General features: G+C 50.4%; 1 protein-coding gene across 1 annotated transcript in view; it reads right to left on the reverse strand.

The window, feature by feature from the left end:
* Window positions 1-19,109: 19,109 nt before the first annotated feature.
* The window catches only part of GALNT13 (polypeptide N-acetylgalactosaminyltransferase 13), a gene marked incomplete at its 3' end in the record, with an annotated part of 135,036 nt that continues 132,700 nt past the window's right edge, over window positions 19,110-21,445 (reverse strand). Inside the window, exon 11 of the mRNA XM_082001646.1 lies at window positions 19,110-19,250. Within this exon, the coding sequence (XP_081857772.1) occupies window positions 19,110-19,250 (141 nt within the window). The remainder of the gene's footprint in view (window positions 19,251-21,445) is intronic.

Raw genomic sequence — 21,445 nt, forward strand, 5'->3', positions numbered from 1 at the left:
GTCTGTTGGAAGCCCTTCTCACAGATCTGAAGTCAAAATCATGTGTCAGTGCTCTTTGCGTTTATCTCCGGGGAGATCTGCAATCACAGTGCTGCTTCCCCCTCCGAAGCCTGGCACGGAGCGCGTTGCCGCTGCCTTGCGCGGCTCCCTTTTGCTCAGGGGGAGAACAAGGTGAGATCTGGGCCATGCCTCTTCGTGAGGTGAGCAGGATCGGCTCCCGTGAGGCTGCGCCCCGAGCCCCTGCGCCGTGGGAAGGAGCGGCTGACGTCCTGCGGGCCAGCAGCGCCCCGAAGCCGGTTGAGCCGCGGCCTGTGCAGAGAGCCCGGGACGAGCCTGGCTCCCCGGGGTGCCGTGGTGTGCTCTCGGGGCTGCAGGAGGAACCGCCGGTGGGGGATACGGCCAGGGAGTAGGCAACAAAGGACAGAGAGTGGTCAGGCATCGGCACAGGCTGCCCAGGGAGGTGGTGGAGTCACCATCGCTGGAGGTGTTCAAAAAACGTGTGGACGTGGCACTTTGGGACATGGTTTAGTGGGCACGGGGGTGTTGGGTTGATGGTTGGACTTGATGATCTTAGAGGTCTTTTCCAACCCTAATGATTCTGTGACCCCAAAGCGCCTGGGGGAACCCTAGCACTGCGGTGTAAGAACATATAGCCCTCCTTGGAGACAGCAAGTGGTGTCCACTCCCACAAGAGAGTGTGATTAATTACCGTTGCTGCTGTCTCCAGCAGAAGGAAAAGACCCACCATTTTCATTGGCTTGAACTTTTTTTAAAAGAAACCTGCCTTACCCTGGCAAGGAAGGGCTAGGCAAGCCACTCGGACAGTAAAGGGGAATGCCGTGTACTGCAGGCTGCTCCCCGCCGCTCCCGTCCCCGTTTTAGCACCAGACGCCGTGAATCGTGCTGCTGCATGACCAGCACCACCAATGCAAAAGCACAGCCCCGCAAAGCCAAGCGGTACTCGCAGAGCATCCCCGGCTCTTCTGCGGATGGCCCGAGGAGGGCTGGGCTCAACGGGGAGATAAGCCAAGCCTGCTGAGCTACCTCTGCTCTGATCTGGGGGACCGGGACTGCCTAAGCCGACTTCAAATCCATCTAATTGCGTCTCAGCATTTCTTTGACAAAAGGGGGAACTTCTACCTGTCTTGTTACAATGGCATAACCACGCAAAGATTTGTAAGCTCTCAGAAGCAACTCAGCTGAGCAGGACACGGGGGCTTGGAGACTTCTGGACTGTCTCAAAATCACTGGCAAACACAATGGGAAGGGAAAAGAAAGCCTCTCCATACAAATGAGGGGAATATAATTTAAAAGGTACTGATCTGTTGCAAGAATAGTTTGGGAGTATCATATGCTGAGACAGCACTTTTCGTAAGAAGCGTTTAGAAGAACACTACTGCAGTGAATAAGCTCACCTGCAGGACTGAGGGCGGTTCCTTACTGAAACAGTCTTCCAACTGAAGCACCGGCGTTCTCCCAATCAAGGGCTGATTCCTTTCCAAAATGCATTTTACTCACACACAGGAAGAACGGGCTGGTGCCCTCCAGCCGACACTACATCGGCTAGTCTGACCTTTGCTGTAACGATCCCTTCTTGCCTAAAAATCTCCGAGGCTCTACGGGAAGGCAGCACTGCCGCTTGCTTTTAACAGCTGGGTAAACGGCCGGAGACACCCAGGGCGCTGCTCAGGCTCAACCCAGCAGCTGCAAAGCCAGACCCAGCGCCGGAGGATCTGTATCCAAAGCCTGGCTTCCAGCCGGTGCCCGCGGTACTAATGCAAATCACTCAAATGCCAAGAGCGATATTTAAGGGGAATTTGAGAGCTGGTGCCAAACCAAATACCTGATTTATTTCTCTTCATTAATACTGCACTACAGGCCTAAACAGAGAGTAAACAGCTCGAGGTCGAACGCTGGCTGACAAATGAGAGCGTACGATGAGCACCGCTGCTGTGCTCAGTACTGCTGGTCTTCCCAACCTGAGTTACGCAAACTTCGTACGAATCTGTACATATTAACAGCTCTTTCTGTGGAAGGGGAAGGCTTGCTAGAGCATTAAATCGTTATCTGCTGGATGGCAAAGCCCCTGGTGATGAGCGGCTCGTCCCGCGCGGAGGGATGCTCTGCATCCCGGGGGCTGCTGCGCCGGAGCCGCAGGAGCACCACGGCTGAGGGTCCTGCGCTGCTGAGCCGGCTTCCTATGTGGATCACACTGTTCTTCTGCTAAACTCCGCTGTTTTTCAAAATTAAGTCATTTAAAAGCCATTACTAGAGATGTTTTTATGCAATATTCATAAGACCACTTATCTCCGAATTCGCTGAAAGCAGAGCAAGTCACCTGCCACAGTTACATTAGCAGATTCCCTCAGCTTTAGTTTGACCTTCAGCATAAAGTCCAGTGAATAATGCCAGTGTGCATAAAATATAAAATATGAATACAAAGCATAATTAATGCTCTGACTCCCATCAGGAAGAATTAAAGGACCCCAGACCCATAAAGGACTTTTCTATTGGAAGCAGGGGTAAGGTGACACAAAAGACAAATTCTGTTCAACCTCACTCGACTCTTTCAGCCTTTTTCTTTCATTTGCATTATACTGGGCTAATTTACTTTAATTATCGTGCACATCCCCCTTTTTTTTTCAGGACATTAGAAAGCACAATGTAAGTAACAGAGGAAATACCACAAAGGGAGCACGATCCTGTTCGCGGTCGTTTCTGGCCATCCGAGTCAGAGGCTCTGACCCCTGCGGAAACTGCCCGACAGCCCCCACAGTATCGGTCCCAAAGTCACGGCTTCTCCAGGAGACCCCGGGAGAGGAAAGTAAATGAAAAACGGGTATTTTGTTGCATGGAAATACACCATAAATCAAGCAAGCCCTCGGTGAATCGATGCCTGGGTTTGTTCCAGATTTCCCTGGGAGTGGCGGGACTCCATCCTGCATGGATGAATCCAGAATTTAATTCATTTACTCTCCAGAGACATACAATTCCTCTCTTCAATATTCGGGCTGTCTTTGCAAAGAAATAACACTTTTTTAGATAAAATCGATGGCCACTAGCTATTATGGCAAGGCAGGGATTAGGAATGCATAAACAGATGGGATTAGAGGATAACTTTGACGTGAAAACCAAACATCAGATCCGAGGCACAGCTTACCTGCCAGCCCAGGGGTTTAGTCTGGAAACTTCAAACTCAGGTGTGCAACCAGCTCTTTGGCTCTACCGGTTTCCTCATACAAAATTTCTCCCTATTCCTTTCAAAGTTATTGAGAAGTTTGGTTGGGGGGGGTGTTTGTTTTGTTGTTTTGGGTTTTTTTAACACGGCTTGCTCAGATTTATGCATATTCACATTTATTCAAAATCTGTGCTACCATGTTGAGCTGCTGACTCCAGGGTGAAACGCTCACCAGTTTAGGTACTTTTGGTCTGCCTGGGAAGGAGGACAAGAGATCACCGGTGGCCAGGACAGCTTTGCATTTTTTAAAAGCCAGGCAACTTTACACTCGTACGTACTAAGGATACTCTGCCGCTTCATGGAGCCACAGCCCTCCCAAACCGAGCAGAGCTCCTGGCGGCTCGTGACACACAACAGCAAAGGACGCGGAGGACAGAGAGACTGGAGATGAGATGTAAAAAAATAAAATAAAAAACTAAACTAAACTAAAGTGTCAAAACTACAAACATGAAGAATCCCCCATCACTTATCTTTGCTAATTAAATCCTCTAAGTCTGACTGGTGCCAGCACTGTTGCAATATATGGTCATTTAGGGAAATGCTTGTCCTTTGGTATTGATCTTTTCCGAGCCATCGCTGCAGCGCCCGATTTCCCCCATACCAAGCATGCTGGTACCACTGCTTCTTCACGTCAAATTTAGTGTCACGGGGTTCTTCTGAACAGCATGGGCCAAAATCAATGCTGTAATTTCTGCAGAATTATAATGACAGCCAGTATTTTTAAGTATCCTTTATTTATAAGTCTGCTCGATGCTACAGGAGGAGCAGTTTGATATCGGTCCGTAGGGAGAGCCCAATTTTGCAGAAGGCGGCATCTTTGGTGGCGTTGGGTTAACGGTTGGACTTGATGGTCTTGAAGGTCCTTTCCAACCTTAGCGATTCTGTGATCTCACCACAAGGGACAACGGATTTGCTGGCACTTGTAGGCAGCGAACAAGGTCAGGGCAATTTAAAGATGGTGAAGAAGGCGGTAAATAGGGTCTTATCTTACGTGAAGCCCTACAAGCACAAGTTCTGATCCTCACAGTTTTTCAGCCAAGTTGGTGGAAACTCTGCTCTCCCATCGAGCGTGAGTGGGGCTAAGCCGAGCCCGGGGCTGGCCAAGGAAGGGGGACAGGAGGAGGTGGGGTGGCGAAGCCCAGGCAACATGGGTGGGAACGATGGCAAACCAGGGAAGCCTCACTTTCTTAGGAGAACAGGCTGTAAAGAAACTAATACATACTCACGTTAAACTTTGAACGATATGTGTGTCAGTGTTGATAGCTTACTTTCCAGACAGCAAACAGTCTTCATTTCATAACAGAAAGAAGCTTTTGGTATATCATCACGTCTTCCCGAAGCACCGCTTTTACCCATCGCAGGCGTGGGGTTGTTACCCGGCATCACAAGCACAGAGAATTGTCCCAGTGCCCCGGCTCCTGCCCCTGCATTTCCAGATTGTGCCCTTTAAGGGCAAAATCACCCTCCTGCCAGAATTCCAGCGTCTCTCGCGCTTGTGCAGCACAACGGCCGCAAGCCGGCGGCGCTGGCTGGCGCCGCTGCCCCATCCGTCCCGCTCGGCTGTGGCCGTCACCCCAGAGCGGCAGCAGGGCTTGAATTTAGTCCTCAATTTTCAGCATATGCAAATTGTATATCCAGCTTTAGTAACAGATTAAAAGGGCAATTTTGTCTCAGACGCTTCCCAGTGCTGAAGCGCAGATCTCATTAAATCCAATGATGAAACGATAAATCTCCCAGTGACTACAGTGCACTGGCCCAACAGACCTCATGAAGCAGAAAGCAAAAAACCAACACCCACATTTTTTAAACTACAGCTTTACCTCCAGAACTGTGTGTAAATAGAAAGTAAAAATATTATTTTGACCTTTTTCTCGGGAACTGCATAGGGAAAAGCGGTACTTCAGCCTGACGGGCACGGGAGCGGTGACGGGAACACTGCTCTGCGTTCTGCAAATTAAGAGTTACGCAATGAAGGAAGTCATTAAGCAATTTTCTCGCACGCCGATGCTCAGCCTGGGGAGGCGTATTCCCTTTGGCACGCCTGGATTCATCAGCATTGCTTTCATACACGTGGAAGCCGTAGGGGAAGCCGCGGCGACCGCAGCGGCGACGGCAGCCTCGCCGCGGGGCAGGGCATGGGGCCGCGGCTGCGGCGGTGCGGGCTGAAACCCGCCTCCGGCAGCAGCGCGCCGGCAGCGCTTCCCAGAGGATTTGGGAGCGTGCGTGGCGGCACCCGTGGACACGCTTTGCCCTTTGCTCCTGCAGGGAGCCGGCCGCTGGTTTTTGTTGCGGCCTCAGCGTAGCTCAGAGGAGATGCTTGGTTATTTACTGAAGACGTGCAGAAATATCGATGTGAAATAATTACAGAAATAAGGGACTGAGGCAGATGGCCAGAGAGCAAACCAAACCAAACGGCATTAAACGTGCTCCGGTCTCCTCGGAGGGAGCTCAGCTACCCGGAGACGGGAGGGCAACAGGCGGAGCAGGCTCACTTTGGGAAAGGCAAAGCGAAGGAAAGAAAGAGCATTTTACTTCCACAACAAAGCCAAATTTGTGCAAAACATGCATGCCTCTCCGCTTGTATGTGCTTATAATCCTCATTTTTATTCAAAAAGGTCCCTCTGAGGCAGCACCAAGGGATTAGGATCCACTTCTATTTTTAGGAGAGACAATAATAATGACATCATTAATACACATGTAAGGTCCTAATTTACCTAAGGCATGCCTCTTTCGTTTCCTCGCCTTACCACAATCATGCTAGACTCATGAAGCATTATCAGGGGCCCAGCCAGTACATCATATTAAAAAAAAAAGTAATTATGCAAAAAAAAAAACCCTTAAAAATTACTTTTCGGGATAGAAAGTCGGGGTGTGGAGGTGAGAAGAACTACAACAAAACCCAAAATTAAACCCTGTCAACATTACAAAACCGTGACCGGAACACTGAGGGCAGCTCCCAAGCTGTTAGTCCCTGCAGATGAGGCAGAACTGTAAATGCCCCACGCAATAGCTGCCAGGAAGGCAAACACGAGGTGTGCACGTACGCGCATGCACATAAACAAAAATGTGTCAGGAGCAGGTAAATAAATGAAAAGGCTGTGAGCGTGCTGGGAGCTTGCATGTGAGCGGAGCTGGCTTTGGAGACAGCTTCGATTGCATTTAACAGGTAAAGGATCAAAAGAGGAAAATCACCTCCCAGCTTCTGCTTCAGATTTTCGCCCAGTCACCAAGCCCCCCGCCCTCGCTCACACGTTCAGCACTCTACTCCTGCCGGGTACCAAGGTAGCCCCCGGTAACATGGCCCCTTATAAATATTTTAGTTGCTTCTGCATCTCTTACTCCTTAATTTATCAGATTTCGTTGTATTTTCTTGCCTGCTGTGTAAGCAGCGGCAGCTGGGTGCTTGGCCAGCGCAGGGGGAGCCCCTCACCTTGGCCTCGGGCACCCCAACAGCACCGCGAGCCGGAAATGATGGCCGTAGGGCTAAAAACGCTGATTGCGCAGGAGTCGCTCAAGCGACGGGTTAACTGCACGGAAAGCCTGCAAGGTGCTGGTCTTGCCGAGCGGCGAGAGCCGCTGGAAGGCTGGAGGATTTTTGGCAGCTAATGACTTTCGGTGCTGACGGCAGCGGCAGCGGGGAGCGGCGCAGGGAAGAGGTACCAGCGCCATGGAAACCAAACCCGAAGGATGTGTCAGCGTGAGCAACGTTCTGCAAACCTGCCACTTACCCAGACTTCAGGAGGGCACAGCAAAACACCCCCCACGCCCCCGCAGTCAGCTCACACCTAAAATGCTGCATAAACCCAGTTTCTCCTGAGAGAGGGGGTTTGGTTTCCACAACCCTTGCTGCCAACCCGTGCTTCCGCGCCGCGATGCTCCCAAGCGCTGCAGGACCGTTTTCGGCAGGTGACCCCCCCGGGACCGCCCGCTTGCTCGCGAGGTGCTGCAGGAGGCTGATGGCTGAGCCCAGCGGGGTTCCCGGCGGTATAAGATATTATAAGAAAATAAGGGAAAACGAGAGCAAGTGATTCATCCTGAAGAGCTGGTCCTTACCTTCCCACACCTCAGCTGTTGGCAGCCAGGCTACTAACGTTTTTGAAGTTAGGAAAGTGCTGAAAGTATTTCCCAAGCAAGATCTGCAAGAGTGACGATCACTCAGCCAAGGGAAAAACCCAAATCCACACGGCGCTAAAAACCTGAGCTAAAAACCAGCGCACCTCCAGCCGCTGAACTGCCCCCCCCACTGCGGCGAGCGCTCGGCAAACTGAAATCGTCCCCGCGGGATCACAACAGGGACCCCGTCTCTGCGGTGGGGGTGCCGGGTAAGGCGCAGCCCCAGGCTGCTGCACCGGAGGATGGGGCCGAGGGGCCGTGGTGACTCGCGCACGGCGGCGAAGCGGGGCACCCGCAGCCAGGGAGGTGCTTAGGAGCCAAGGTTGTCCTTCCAAAATGGAAAAACATTGGCTGGACGACTGGCTTCAGCTGACTGTTTGTCAGTGGCCCTACGAGCACCGGGGATCATGGCTCAGAGTCGCTGGCTGAGCCTTCTACTGTTTTACTATTCCGTACATCGGCCAACGTCCGGCCGAGACTCCGCTCCCCAGATCTCCGTGGCAGCTCTCCTACCACCACCCTTGCCTTGTGCCTTACCCCGCCCTGCTCCAAATTTCGGCACGAGGCAAGAGACCGGAATGGCTCCGCAATGGGGACGCGGCTTGGGGCAGAGCCGGCGTGCGCCGGCACGTGCGTGCGCACGCTGGGCGTTCGCTTTGGGACCAGCGCGCTTTGCCGCGGGACTCGGGATGCAGCGTACAAACCTGGAGAGCGAACGCCCGTCCGGCTGTGCCCGCGGGACCACGGCAGCGAGCTGCGAGAGCGGCGTGCCCTCTCTCGGACTCCTGAGGCGGCATTGGTTCTTCACCCTCTCCAAAGCATTTACGGAGCTGGCAGAAGTTCAAGGAAGAGAGAAAAAAGTGACCATCAGGCTGGAAAACAGCCTGGTTCTGATCTTATTCATATGACAAGTTTATTGGTACCATTACGTATGCTTTAACTGCTTCCATATCACTCCTTGCTTGCTTTGGCATTGAAGATCGTTGTCACTGAGAGCACATTACGACTGGGATGAAGCACCTGGCTTGTCAAGTCTCGCGTGGGAGACTACCCTGAAACCCCAGGAGCAACAGACTACGAAACGCAGGAGGATGGGAAGCCCTGAACCAGACCCAGAGCTTCTGAGGAGCTGACGCGTGAGACAGAAAGGATAACTACCACCATCTGCAATATTAAATGCAGACGCATACTGATACCGGTAAAGGCTAGTATCACTTTCCACTATATATATGTATTTTAATATATTTAAATATATAACTTTATCATGTCCATTTTATTTAATAATAAATTATATTTCATATTCCCTGACTCAAGACAGAATGAAGAGCATAATCAGTGAAACAGAATTCATTAAGGTGAAAAAAATTATCTTGATTCACAAAGATGATCAGTAGTTATATGGATATCAAGACTATATCACATTAAATATTCTGTAACAGTGGTACCTTTTAAAAGAAATACAGTTTGTGTGCTAGGACGTGCACTACGTGGAAGGTTGCTTTTCTCACCAATACCTAAACGCAGGATTTCTCAGACATTGATGGAATAATTTCTTTACACCCATGGTAAGCAGGAAGAGCTCAGGTAGCAGGGTTTTCTCTTTTTCCTTATAGTTTAAAATTGAGAGTAAGCACTGAAGTGGTACTCGTAACTTCAGAGCTTTCAAAAACATTTGCTGGGTTTTTTTAAACGGTATAAATCCTTCCTTCCTTTCTGCTGCCGCATCTATGAAATGCCAAAAATCTTTACTATACTTCAAATTAAAATGATTTAAAAGACATTTTTCTCGCGCCGCAAACGCGTTCCAGAAATGCACAGTTGACGTTACAGCTCCTGGGATTTCATAACGGCAACAAATTCGCATTCCTGCACGTACAGGTTCGATTAAAGGCAAGGAAGTGGGGACCGGCTACTTCCCTCGCCGGGGAGCCCGCTGATGGTGCGGACAGAAAAAGTTGCGGGAGAAGCAGCGAACAACGTTCCAGCCCAGCCCTTTGCGTCTCGAAAGGCAAAACCCCGCGGTCACAAACCGCATCCTCTCAGGCCGCTCCTGGTGAGCGACTCTGCGGAGGGCTGGCAGGCTCAGAGCTCCAGCCGTTCACAGAGCTTTTCCCGGTACTGAAAGCAGCGTTATCCTCCCGGTTCCTGCTCTCCCCCGGAGACGGGGCCGGGCGGAGGTGCCGGCGTAGCGGGAAGGAGCCGGCGCTCACCTGCAGCGGGAAGGGCTGGATCCCGCCAGCCGCCGCGTCCCGCTCCCCCGGCCCCCGGGGGCAGCGCCCAGGATTGCCCCACCTCACCTCGCCCGCTGCTCCCTCCCGGCCCTGTGGGCGCAAACGGAGCCGCGAAGGCGGCGGAGCAGCCCCCCCCCCCCCCCGCCAAGGCGGCTCCGGTCCCCGCCGGCACAGCGCGAGGTGCTCCCGGGCCCCCCGGCCGGGCTGTGCCCAGCCGGCAGCCGGGGGCCTCTGGCGGGGCGGGTTAAGCGAGGTGGGCAGTGGCGGCACCGAGGTGCTTCTCCGGGGCCCGCTCACACTGGGGAGCTCACCGGCGCCGCAGAGAATCCGGTGAAACCGCCTGCCCTGCCGCGGGGCTTCCCGTGCCGACTCCGGCCCCTCTGACGTGTTTGTGCTCAATTCTCAGAAGAAAATTGCAGCAAACTTTGGAGGTAAAAAAAAAAAAATAGGTAGCGTTGGGTCTCGGTTGTTTTCCCATGGGGAACCCCACCATCACGCGGAGAGCACCAGCACGGGGGTCCCGCTGTCCCCCCCTCCCCAGGGACCCCGCAGTCACACCACCCACCCTCTTTGTCCAGAGCCAGCCGTGTCCCGGGGCACAAGGCTGTGCCGGGGGGAAGGCTTAACAAAACCATGCATTTAAAGCCAGGGGGATGAAAAAGGGGTGTTTGTGGGCAAATGGTCTCAGACGCTCAGTAATTCATTTACTTTCTCACTTGGGAGGCTTTCATGCCGGCTGATCCAGGTTTTCGTGCCGCTCTTCCCGGGAGCTGGCTCTATGCAGAGAGCAGTTATTAATTGGCAGTTGCGTGCTCTCACCGCTGATGCTCTGGGAACACCACTGAGCTGCTGAGAAACAACGGGCACCATCATGAAAGCTGGCCCAACTGTATTGCTTTATCAATATATAACCTTGCCTGTGCAGGGCAAGCTGCACTTGATCTGTTAGAGAGCGGTGTTGCATATTCATACGGATTTCTTATCCTGAGAGATTTCTTTTCAATACAGAAAAGATCCTTCGGTGGAGAGGAGCTCCATCCAGCCCCGGTGGGTGAGGTTCCAACTCACACGCTGCTTCGCAAGACCACCAGTTTGCAGCCAAATCCTGCCAAAGTCCCACTTTACACGTCAAAGTCCTGTGTCAGTTCTTGCACGGGGAGATGGAGGGTTAGAGCAGCAAAGCATCTCACGAAGCTCGACGTGCATCTTCTTGCCGAAGAGGGGCAAGGCTCCAGCACGAGGTACCCGCTTCTCCCATCCCAGCCCTGAGCAGATGGATTTAAAAGATGATTATGACAATGCTGCTGTTTGCATGTCTGAATTCTGTCTTCTCTTAGGTAGTGAAGAAATGCCAGGATATTAAAAAAAAAGAAACCACCAGATTTTGTAAGATTAATTATACGATCCCTCTGAGAACAGGATTTCCTATCGAATATTACTTTCCAGTGCATTTCACATCCTAAGGACCTGGGATTTATTTACTGGGATATAAATCTGACAATAGTCTTCATTAAGCAATATTGTAAAGATTATAAAAGGTTAATAAATACCTTACTAATCCTTCTAAGTAGCTAGCCATCATAATCTCTTCTTTACACACGACAGGTATAAAGAAAAGAGATTTCGAAAATCTCAAAACAATGTGCTCATCTTACCAGTGTGGCGATACCTTGTGCTTTCTCCCTTTTGCTAACAAAAATATAAAAGGTTACGAGTCGTAACTCTGTGAAGAGCAGCCTGTTCTTTCCTGGCCTGAAAATATCTCAAGTCAAGATTTAGCCTGGAGCAACCTGCAACAGGTCCATTAGAATCTGCTCAAAAATAGCATCATTTAAATATTCAGACATAGATGTATATATACACATATATACACATACATATATAATATATATACACATTTATTAGAGACAGAGATCTATGAGGGTATTCAATTAATCTGCTTTACAAATTTAAAAGCTCCCTACAGTATATTTTTCCAACGCAATTTTCAAAACCTTTCTGTATTCATTGCCAGAAGACGATGCCATTCTACAAAACTCACGGGGCGTTTTCCAACCTTAGCACCTCCTTAGTATTTTTTCTTTCCTCTTCTCTCAATATTTTCTATATTTCTGTCTTTTTACATATCCCCAGCGGGTGCAAAGAACTGAGTGAGGCACGTATCTAGTAAAATGGGGTTTTCGGTTTCCCTGGAGACCTTCTGACCCCTTGCTGCAGCCACAGAGCCTTCTCCGTGAGTCAGGGGGATGCTGTCATATATCCGAATTAAGCCACATCACCTCCTGATCCAGGCCAGCAGCACTGTTGCTTCTCAGGTTTTTTTTCTGTGTCATAGAAAGGCATTTCAGAATTAGAAAAGTAGGAAGTGAAACAAAGCACGCTCTTATTCATAGAGCAGACAAAGTTGTCTGCAGTTTTGGCTAGGAATCATTTATGTAGAGATAAAATATGCACTTGTGACTAGCTTATTTTTAAACATCCTGCTTTGGCATGTGAAGTCTGATATTCAGTAACGATGTAATGAGGAGAGGCAGATACTGAAGTTTTTTTCAGGAAAGACACATAATGTGTGTGGGAGCAGAGCCAGGACTTACAGAGCAGCCCAGCGGAAAGGGACCTGGGGGTGCTGGTTGACAGCCGGCTGAACATGAGCCGGCAGCGTGCCCAGGTGGCCAAGGCGGCCAACGGCGTCCTGGCCTGTATCAGCAATGGTGTGGTCAGCAGGAGCCGGGCAGGGATCGTGCCCCTGGACTCGGCACTGGTGGCACTGGCACCTCGAATCCTGTGTTCAGTGTTGGGCCCCTCACGACAAGAAGGACGTTGGGGTGCTGGAGCGTGTCCAGAGAAGGGCAACGGAGCTGGGGAGGGGTCTGGAGTTATTAGCTCACAAGTCTGAACTTCTTGTACCTGCCTGACTTCATATTCCCTGCAAAGAACATGTTAGACGTGACGTTTCCCTGTCTGCCCACCTGACGGTAGAAGCGACAGCCCTGAAAAAAGCCTGTGGCTTAGTACGTGTAGGAGTGTTCTGTGTATGACACGGATGGATGGATGGATGGCTGGACGGACAGATGGATGGACGGATGGATGGCTGGACGGACGGATGGATGGCTGGACGGACAGATGGATGGCTGGAGAGATGGATGGCTGGACGGACGGATGGATGGCTGGACGGACGGACGGATGGCTGGACGGACGGACGGATGGATGGCTGGACAGATGGATGGACAGACGGATGGATGGCTGGACGGATGGCTGGACGGATGGATGGCTGGACGGATGGATGGATGGCTGGACGGATGGATTTTAACCCCTTGGTGGCAGGAAGAGTAACCAGACGCAGCTGCCACCGGCCGGGGGCTGCGGGGGGTCGGTGACGGGCAGAGGTTCGTGCTCGGCTCGACTGAAACCCGCCGGGGCAATACTTACCTCTGGTGCTGCTTTGCCCATTTCCGTTTATTATCTGCAGTTACTGAAACCAATCAGCACGTGGAAGCATTTTCAGGGCTTGGCTGAGGCAGAGCACAGGACGCGGCCGTTGTACCGCGGGCGCAGACGGGCACCGCGCGTTTGAGAAGCGGGGTGCGCTGGTGCCAAATAAAATGATGAAGCGAATTATTTATCACCTGAACTTACAGAAATAGTCCCCAAACCTGCGTCATCCAGTCCCACTGGCCTGCAGGCTGCCTGATACGGATTTTAGGGCAGATCCTACCGTCCTTACTCCGCAAAAATAACCTTCCAGTTCAGGTCTGGAATGCAAGTTCGAGCGGGTGGCAGCGGTGCCCCGGCCTGGGGCTTGTCCGTAACCCCCAGCGATACCCTGCGGGGCTTCATCCATGCTGGGGCTGGCTCCACAAACCCTGAAACAGACCTCAAAAGAAGAGATAAACACACAGTTTTTCAGGAAAATGAGATGTAGGTTGTTTCCCGGATTGTAACTTTAGCTTTATAATCAGTCCTAATTATTAACATTTCTGAGAAATCAAAAAAAAAAAAAAAAAGAAAAATACCTCTATGTCTGCGTTCATTACTCACAAATAGATTATTTTATGATTCATTTAAATGATTCACATACTATAATTAACATCAGCTCTACAGTTAATTGCATCTTTGCAAAATAGTTTAATAATCACGAGTAGAAACTTGACAGTCATTTTTTTAATCGCACATATGCGATGAATGTTTTATATAAACTGCAGCTCATCAGAAACAAATACACAAATACGTATTTCTCTGAAGACAACCTGAAGCAGGTAAACCTTGATAAAAAGGATTATTTTGTTTTTTTCCTCTGGACTTGCATGAGCAAGGATGCTACTCTGAAAGGACATGATCCTGGTAAATGAGACATTAACTGGTCGTACTTTTGTGAATTACTTGACTGAGGTCCACCGTAGCAGTGTAGAAGGATGAATTATCACACGTGTCTAAAATTGTTATTATAAAAACATCTTTATCATCTTTAATGTTATCATTTCTTTGTCAGTTGCCCTAAGATAATGCAGGTGAGGGCTACGTGGTTGTCTATCACTGATAGCACTCCTACCACTTCGCTTAACTTTTTGTCAGGCTAGCAACAAAAAGCCTCGATTTTGTCCAGCAACTGGAATTAGCAGTAAATTCTGAAATAATTCAATATCGGCATATTATTATTTGTGCTGAGATTTCTCCGGAATCACTTCCACTCCAGTAAGCTCTCCCTCTCAGACTCCTGAGGATTAATTTTCGTTTGTTTACAGATCCTTTAGTTTTAAAAAATTCTCCCTCCTCCCTTCTTACCAGAACTTATCCAGCCGCTTCAGGACTCCAGCTGCGACTTAAAAACCAGAAAATCCTCCGACTACCAAAATAACACCAAAGTCCCGTTATTGGCATCACGTATTATCTATAATATATAAACAGATTCTTTTCTTTCCTTACAGTATTGCTACCCAAGGGATGAGCAGCATCCCAGAGCGGCCACGACGACTGCGATACACGGCTGACCCACCCGGCCCTTCCGTGCCCGCCGCAGGGAGAGCGAATCAGGATTTATACGGAAACTACTTCTTTCCCACTGAATTATTATTTTTTTTTCCAGGACGCGGCTGGTTAATGCAGCATTTGGGCAATATCCAGCACAGCAGGGCAAAACCGCGGGGTTCAAGTGTGAGATGCGGACCCTGCCATGCCTCCTGGGGCTCCGTTGGATGCTCGGCCAAGCTCGGTTTTCTGGCAACGGTTTTCCAGGGGATGTCTGGAAAACTGAGCCTTGAACTCCAGCTGGGGAACAGCTGGACACGGCCACATCGACTTGCCCGGCTGCAGTGGGTCACCTCTCCACTCCTCACGCCACGGCCAAACAGCTCTGCTGCCTATTTCCAACCTTTTACGTGTAAATAAAGGGTCTAAAAATATAGGAGTCATAGTGGAAAGTTTGGGGTTTTTAGCGGGTAGCATCACTTCTCCATATAAGAAAGAAGTACATATAGAAAAAACAAGTGCAGCAGAAGAAAACTAAACCAGTATATTTTAATTCTACAAAAATGTATAAATATTTAAATGTACAGCAAAGAGTACCAGTATACCATTTAATAACTGTTACAACATTTAAAATGTGTAATTCTTTATCCACAATCTACTTTTATAAATTTAATTTACATTTCTGTTCCCAGCACTTACTCAGGAGCCTTTGTAAGCTTGGCGTCCTCCAAACCACCGCGCCTCAGTCTTATTTTTCCTCCTGCTTCGGAAAATACCGAAGCAGAATTCCAACGTTTTTCAAATAAACGTGGTAGTATCTCAGAGCACCGTGGCGTTTCCGCGCGGCACCGCGCACCGAGCTGTCCCGAACACGTGCTCGCAGAGAAAACATAACCTCGCACGGGGCGGCCACACGCCGGAGCAACGGTTCTGGCTGAACGCCACTACACGCCGGCGAGGAAGCGCGGGCAGGGAAAGCCACGGAAGCATTAAACCACGTTGCCGGTGTTCGCTCAACACCCTCGGCCACACGGTAGCTCGCCGTCAGTAGCGGGTTACGCGCGGTGTAGCCTCAGCGGCTGCGTTAGCCGCGGGGACGCGGGCAGGCGGCGGCGCGTGACATTCAGGGCACTGCCCGGCTCCTCCCTGACCTCCCCAAACGCTCCCGTCTGTTCAACGGCTCCGACCTTCCGCGAATCGCCTCGTCTGAGGCTCTGCCCAGCACCCCCGAGGTGCAGCCCCAGGGCGTGGGATCAGACGAGGTCTCCCATTTCAAACAAACAAACAAAAAATCAGAAGACAGAGTTTTGCAGCTTCTCCTCAAAGCGCTACTCAGAGTGCAACAAAGAAGTAAATCCGGGGAAATACCCATCTGCAGAGGAACTCATCTGGGTCGATCCGAATGGCAGTTTCAGTTCTGGGGCTGCACCTGGGTGCTCCTCTACCTCCGTGGACCACCAGACGGTGCCAGGAGATAAAAAAGAACACGGCTTTTTCGAGGGTTTATGGTTCAACTCACTCTTCAAAACGTTCGCTTTGGTGATGCCATCCAGCATTACAGCTCGCTCTCACTTCATCAAAGCAAGTCTTAAAAAATACGAGAGCCAGCAACACTTTTCCAGTGAAAACAATAAATATTCAGCATTTGTAGAGTTCTTTATATTTTAAACACGTTGTGCAAGTAGAAGTCAATCCTCCCGACACCTTTCTGAGATATTTTATGAACGGGGAAACAAAGACCCACCGGTGTTTTTCAGCTGTGGTCCCTCTGTGGGTACTGAACTTCCAACGCTCGCCAACAGAGGCAACCGAACGAGCCACTTTCCATGACTTTAGCCCAGATCACTTGCCAAGGCAACACCTGAATTCAGCGGCCGGAGGAAGGGCTGGGGCCCAAGCGTGCAGTAACTTACATTCCTTCACTAAACCCCATCATTTACCACCCCTGATGCCGTAGCAGCGTTTAGGGCACCCTCACCACAACCACCTCGCTCGCTGTAAACGAGGCTTTGTGTGAAATCCTCTGCAGCGAGACTCAGGGGTTTCTGTGTCCTTCCCGAGGAGGTAAATCCAGGACCCAGCCCCTGGAAGCCTACGGAAACACTCGCCCTGACTGAAGTTAAACAGCTACTCCAGTGCTTTTTTCTGGGTCTGAGCATAATTTCTGGGCGGCGGGCCATGCTGCTAGCGTGCAAAGACCTACAGCACTACTACTGCTCCGGCCACGAGGGATGCGCGTACTTGCTCAGCAACAACTACAACCCAACGCAGAGGCACTTCACATCCTTTTTGCCCAAGCAGGGACACAGCAGTGCAGGCACTGACCAAACCCAAACAGCGCAAGCTTGCTGGTTTAGTCAGGGGATTGCACGCTTCGTAAGAATGTTAACCTTTATAGTAGTTCTAAGGAGAAAAACATTCTTTTCTTCATCTGTTTTTGAGGTTGCACCTCAAGCCTCCACGGCTGCACACCGATTGCACTCTGCCATCACCTTCCAGCAACGACGGCAAGAAAACCTTGGGATCTGACCAGGGCAGCGCAGGAGACTCGGCAGCTTCCCCCTCCGCAGCCAGGGGCCGGGAGGCACCCGGATGAGGTGGCACCACCAGCCGCCCCCTCCCGATGCTCCTGGATGCCGTAGGACCTTCCACAACATCTACTTCTGCAATGACACGCAAAAGCCAAGTGCCTGCATACATGGCCTACCAGCATGAGTGGCTGTTCGTGTGCCAAAAGCCCTTGGAATGGAGACGAAGGAACCATTTATTAATTTTTTTTTGCATGGAGAGTGGTGTTTAGACTTCTTCGTGACGTTTGCGTGCCCTTTCTTTGAAGCCGAATTACAGTCTTCTCCTGTTCTGCTAGCTTTTAAGCCATAGCGTGTACGTTTGTGGCAACTTGAAGATGAGACCTGGAAGTGTTTGACCCTACTTTGAGCAGGGAGGCAGGACTAGACGAGCTTCCAGTCTGAGTTACGCCATGATACTCCAGCTCCCACACATGCACAGCAGTCACTTTTCCAATTTAAATCTAGTGATTTTTCATTTAATCATGTGTATCAAGAAAATATGGATGATCTATAAATTTATGATACGTACATATATGACACTATTAATCCATAACAACCAGAGCATTATACAGAAAATATTGTAACTTTTAATGACCTAGTGCATAAACAGAGCTTTTGAGGAACTGTGAGTGAAATAACGGGAAATCGTTTCACCACTTACCCGTGCTGTAGTACGCTGCGGCCGCTGCCCTGTGATTTAGGTCTCTTGAACCCTCTAGGCAACGGGAAGTTACAGACCACTGCCAAAAACCCAGCCCAGCCCGTCGCGCAACAGATGCGTTTTGGGGAGCGCATGCTGCTGGGGTCACCAAAGGAAACATCACCAGTACATGTAGGAAATGTCACCTCTATATACAGGACCCTTCCCCACACCCCACCGCGGGCCGGCACGGCATCAGTTCCTGTGACACCTCCGACACGACTGCGTGCCATCAGCACATTTTTAATAACCACGCTAACAAAATTATTAAGCCACAAAAATAGTAAAAATATAAATAAGCATCTGTCATCGCTATCGAAGCAAGAACATCTGGAGCCGGAACTCAAGAGTCGATCCAGTTTCACCCTCTGCATAGGGGATCCATGGGTGAAGCTCTCGTCTGTGTCTTATACAGGATGCAGGTATACACTAATGCTTAAGGGTGGCAGCTAGGGATCGAGTTCAGACCTACTCTCAGCTTCCAGTGGTCTCAGAGGGCCAATTTTTGGTACCTCCATCTGCAACTCCCTTACAGCTCCCCAGGTGTCAGCTCCAGCCGTTTCTCTTCCCACTGCAGAGGACAGTTCAATCTGCGCTGGTCTGAGTTACCCACGTGTGTCACTCCTCCTTAACACTGTTCCCGTGTCTTTTGCTGTTGCCTCCTTTGACTTAATTTCAATTTCTGAGTGCAGTCTTTGCTCAGTTTTGCTGCTTTTCCGAACACCGGATTCCATTCTTTTCCTGGGACAAACCACGAAGCTTTCGCTCGGTCTGGCGAGTTTGCTGCTCAGTGCGGTTCTTCGCCGACTCCCACTCGACACGAGAGAAGGGCAACTATCCCCACCATGTTGCCAAGAAAGACCAGCACCAACACATCCAGCTCAGGAGACGCCTGCCAGGATGGTTCCCAGTGCCAGTTAGTGTCATAAGGCATTTTGTATCAGGTCACTTCTCCGCAGTGGTGCGTGACACAGAAAACACCCTCCCATCCCATCCCAACCTCTTTGACGCAGGGTTCATAGAGGTTTCTCTGGAACCATTTCTGAGCACATCTGTGTTGATAACAGCACATGTTTTGCCTTTTATAGGCTCAGATGAGCTTCCTTTGAACTGTCACAGGTTTCGAAGGGGCACGTGGAGACCCGCCGCATCAAGGAAACCCCCCCGTGACTTTGCTCTGACAGCTGGGTTTCAGGAGGGCTTCAGCACTGCTGGCCTCAGCAAGGAGGAGGGAAGGAGGAGGAGGAGGAGGAGAAGGACGTCCCAGCTGAGGCAGCGGGTCTGCGTTGGCTTCAGGCACCCAGGGTCATGTTGCGCAGCAGCCACTGCTGGGAACGGCTGTCACCACACTCCCTCATGGTGGGAACCATCTTGTCCTCCTCCGAGGGCTCATCCAGACACTGGTTGCTGTTGACATGCCTCAGGGTGAGCTTCTGCAATAGAGAAGGGTAAGAGCTGCAGCAAGATAGTTACTACTGAAAACCAGTAATTGCATTTGCAGTCTTAGTTCAGTATTATTCTAGTCACTACACAAGCCACGAGTCAGGTACTCGTCCCTGGCTGTCACTCGTACGGCTCTACAAGGCCTCTACCGTGCTCCTTGCTGCTCCACGGGGTGCCCCGCTCACCTTCCCACGCGTGGCCAGACAACCCGGGGAGTGAACGCCTCCGCTGAACCCAGCAACAAAAAAATGCGACAGAAAAGTACAAAATGAGTGCAAGGAAATATCATTTCAAAGGAACAATATTTTGGATTAAGGAGGTTAAACTCCAGCAATCGGAACATGTGCATATCAGACAAGGGGAAAAACATTTGCCAAGTATTATATGAACAACAGTAACATGCAGATGAAAACTCTTCTCCGTCCAACATATTTTTTCTTACTTGGGGACACCCATCCTTTTCCATTCCTACCACGTGACACTGTACTTCTGAGGAACGGGAGAGTCAGAAAGGGACAACGGGAGATAGAACTTATTTTGAAGAAATAAATAATCTTCTGTTTGAAAGCATTGGGAGAACACGGTCACGAAGAGATCCAGGGAAGTTAAACATGAAGTTGTGTACTTAGATAAAAGAAGACAGGCACATTCACAGCTGAGCAGCTGCTCCGGGGTTGATCTGGGGGTTTTATGCACAAAATCACAGCAATTAAGCGCACACCTTGAGTGCCGTTGCTATGAAGAGTAGCCTTTACCCATTTACTATTTCCTAAGAGGTCTTTCCGTTATCTGAAAAAGACAATCAAAACCGTATTACGTGCAAACCTGCGCCTCTGGACAGGTGGAGTCCGCAGCGGCACGTCCGTGACACAGCTGTGTCACCCACCCGCCGAGAGCCGCGTTTAGCTTGTCCCCCGGTGTTTTAAAGACTGGCTCCTCTCCCTCCGCAGCCACAAGGCCACGCCACGGGTCTGGCACAGCACACCCGGCACGGGCGCCCGTCTCCCACCGCGAGGCCGAGAGCCGTGCTCGCGGGCGTCCAGCTCCGCTGCCCCAGGGGCTCGTACGGACTCTGTCCTTCCGCTGCTTTCAAAACTACACAAGCAACCTACACAGGCAGGTTTAAAACGCTGCGGGTGAAGCGGTCAAGCGAGGCCCGAGCTGTTGCGCAGCAGCTCCGCGCGGACGATAACCCTGCCCCGGCAAGAACCGCCGAGGGAACAGGCGGTTTCAGGACGGAAGTCTTGTTTGCAGATCCCGCACCGCAGCAGAGACCGACTTTACGTCAAACGCCACGCGAAGGAACAGAGAGGGGAACAAGGACGAGCGGCAACATTCTGCAGCCTCCCGGAGGCAGGAGGAAGGATGGATCCACGCCGCGACGGCAGAGCCCGACGCGCGGCCCCGCAGCAGCACGGCAGAGCTCTCCTGCCGGACGGCCGCTGCTGGAGCGGTGGAGGCTGCTCGCTCCCTCGCGCACACCTGCGAGCATAAATGCTGCCGTAATAAAATACAGACACCACCGCCGAAACTGAAGTTAGGCAAATAAGGAGTCCTTTTACCAACTCGTGTCTCCGATGCAGTCTCACTGCTAAGGAACACCGTTTGAGTATTCTCGTATTTAAAGAAAAAGACGACTATTGTCTAATATTTCAATTACACTGCTGGGAAATGCTAACGCTGCCAACAAGCGACGGGGTTTTATTACCTAAACCGTCTATACCTGCACCATTGCACTGTATAATTTTACACTGCAGATCATACCGGATTGCCACGTCGCATGTAACGCTCCTAATTTGTATTATGAATATTCTTTCAATAGCTTGTCCCTAGAGACTCGCTCCTCAGTTTAAAACAAACTGTATTACGCAATTCTCAAAGAAAAGCCTGCAGATATTATAACAAATCACTGAGGGGCCATTTGATATGCATTCAATGATGAATATATAAGGCATTTTTTCCGCTAATTACAAGAGGAAAGAATCAGTAGTGCTAGCAGAAGTAGCTTGTTTACTAAATAGCACTGCTCAAAGCATCACTGATTCTTCACTTATATTGTTTTAAGTGCAATTAAGCTGCTATCATTTTCTACTATAACGAGAAATGCAAACAAGTCTAAAAAGGCTGCTGGTGCCTTCCTCAGCTGTTCCCCTTTAGTCAGTGTATAATTTCATGCTAGACTCCC

This window comes from Phaethon aethereus (assembly GCF_964289735.1).
Source record: "Phaethon aethereus genome assembly, chromosome: 6".
NCBI classification, from domain to species: domain Eukaryota; kingdom Metazoa; phylum Chordata; class Aves; order Phaethontiformes; family Phaethontidae; genus Phaethon; species Phaethon aethereus.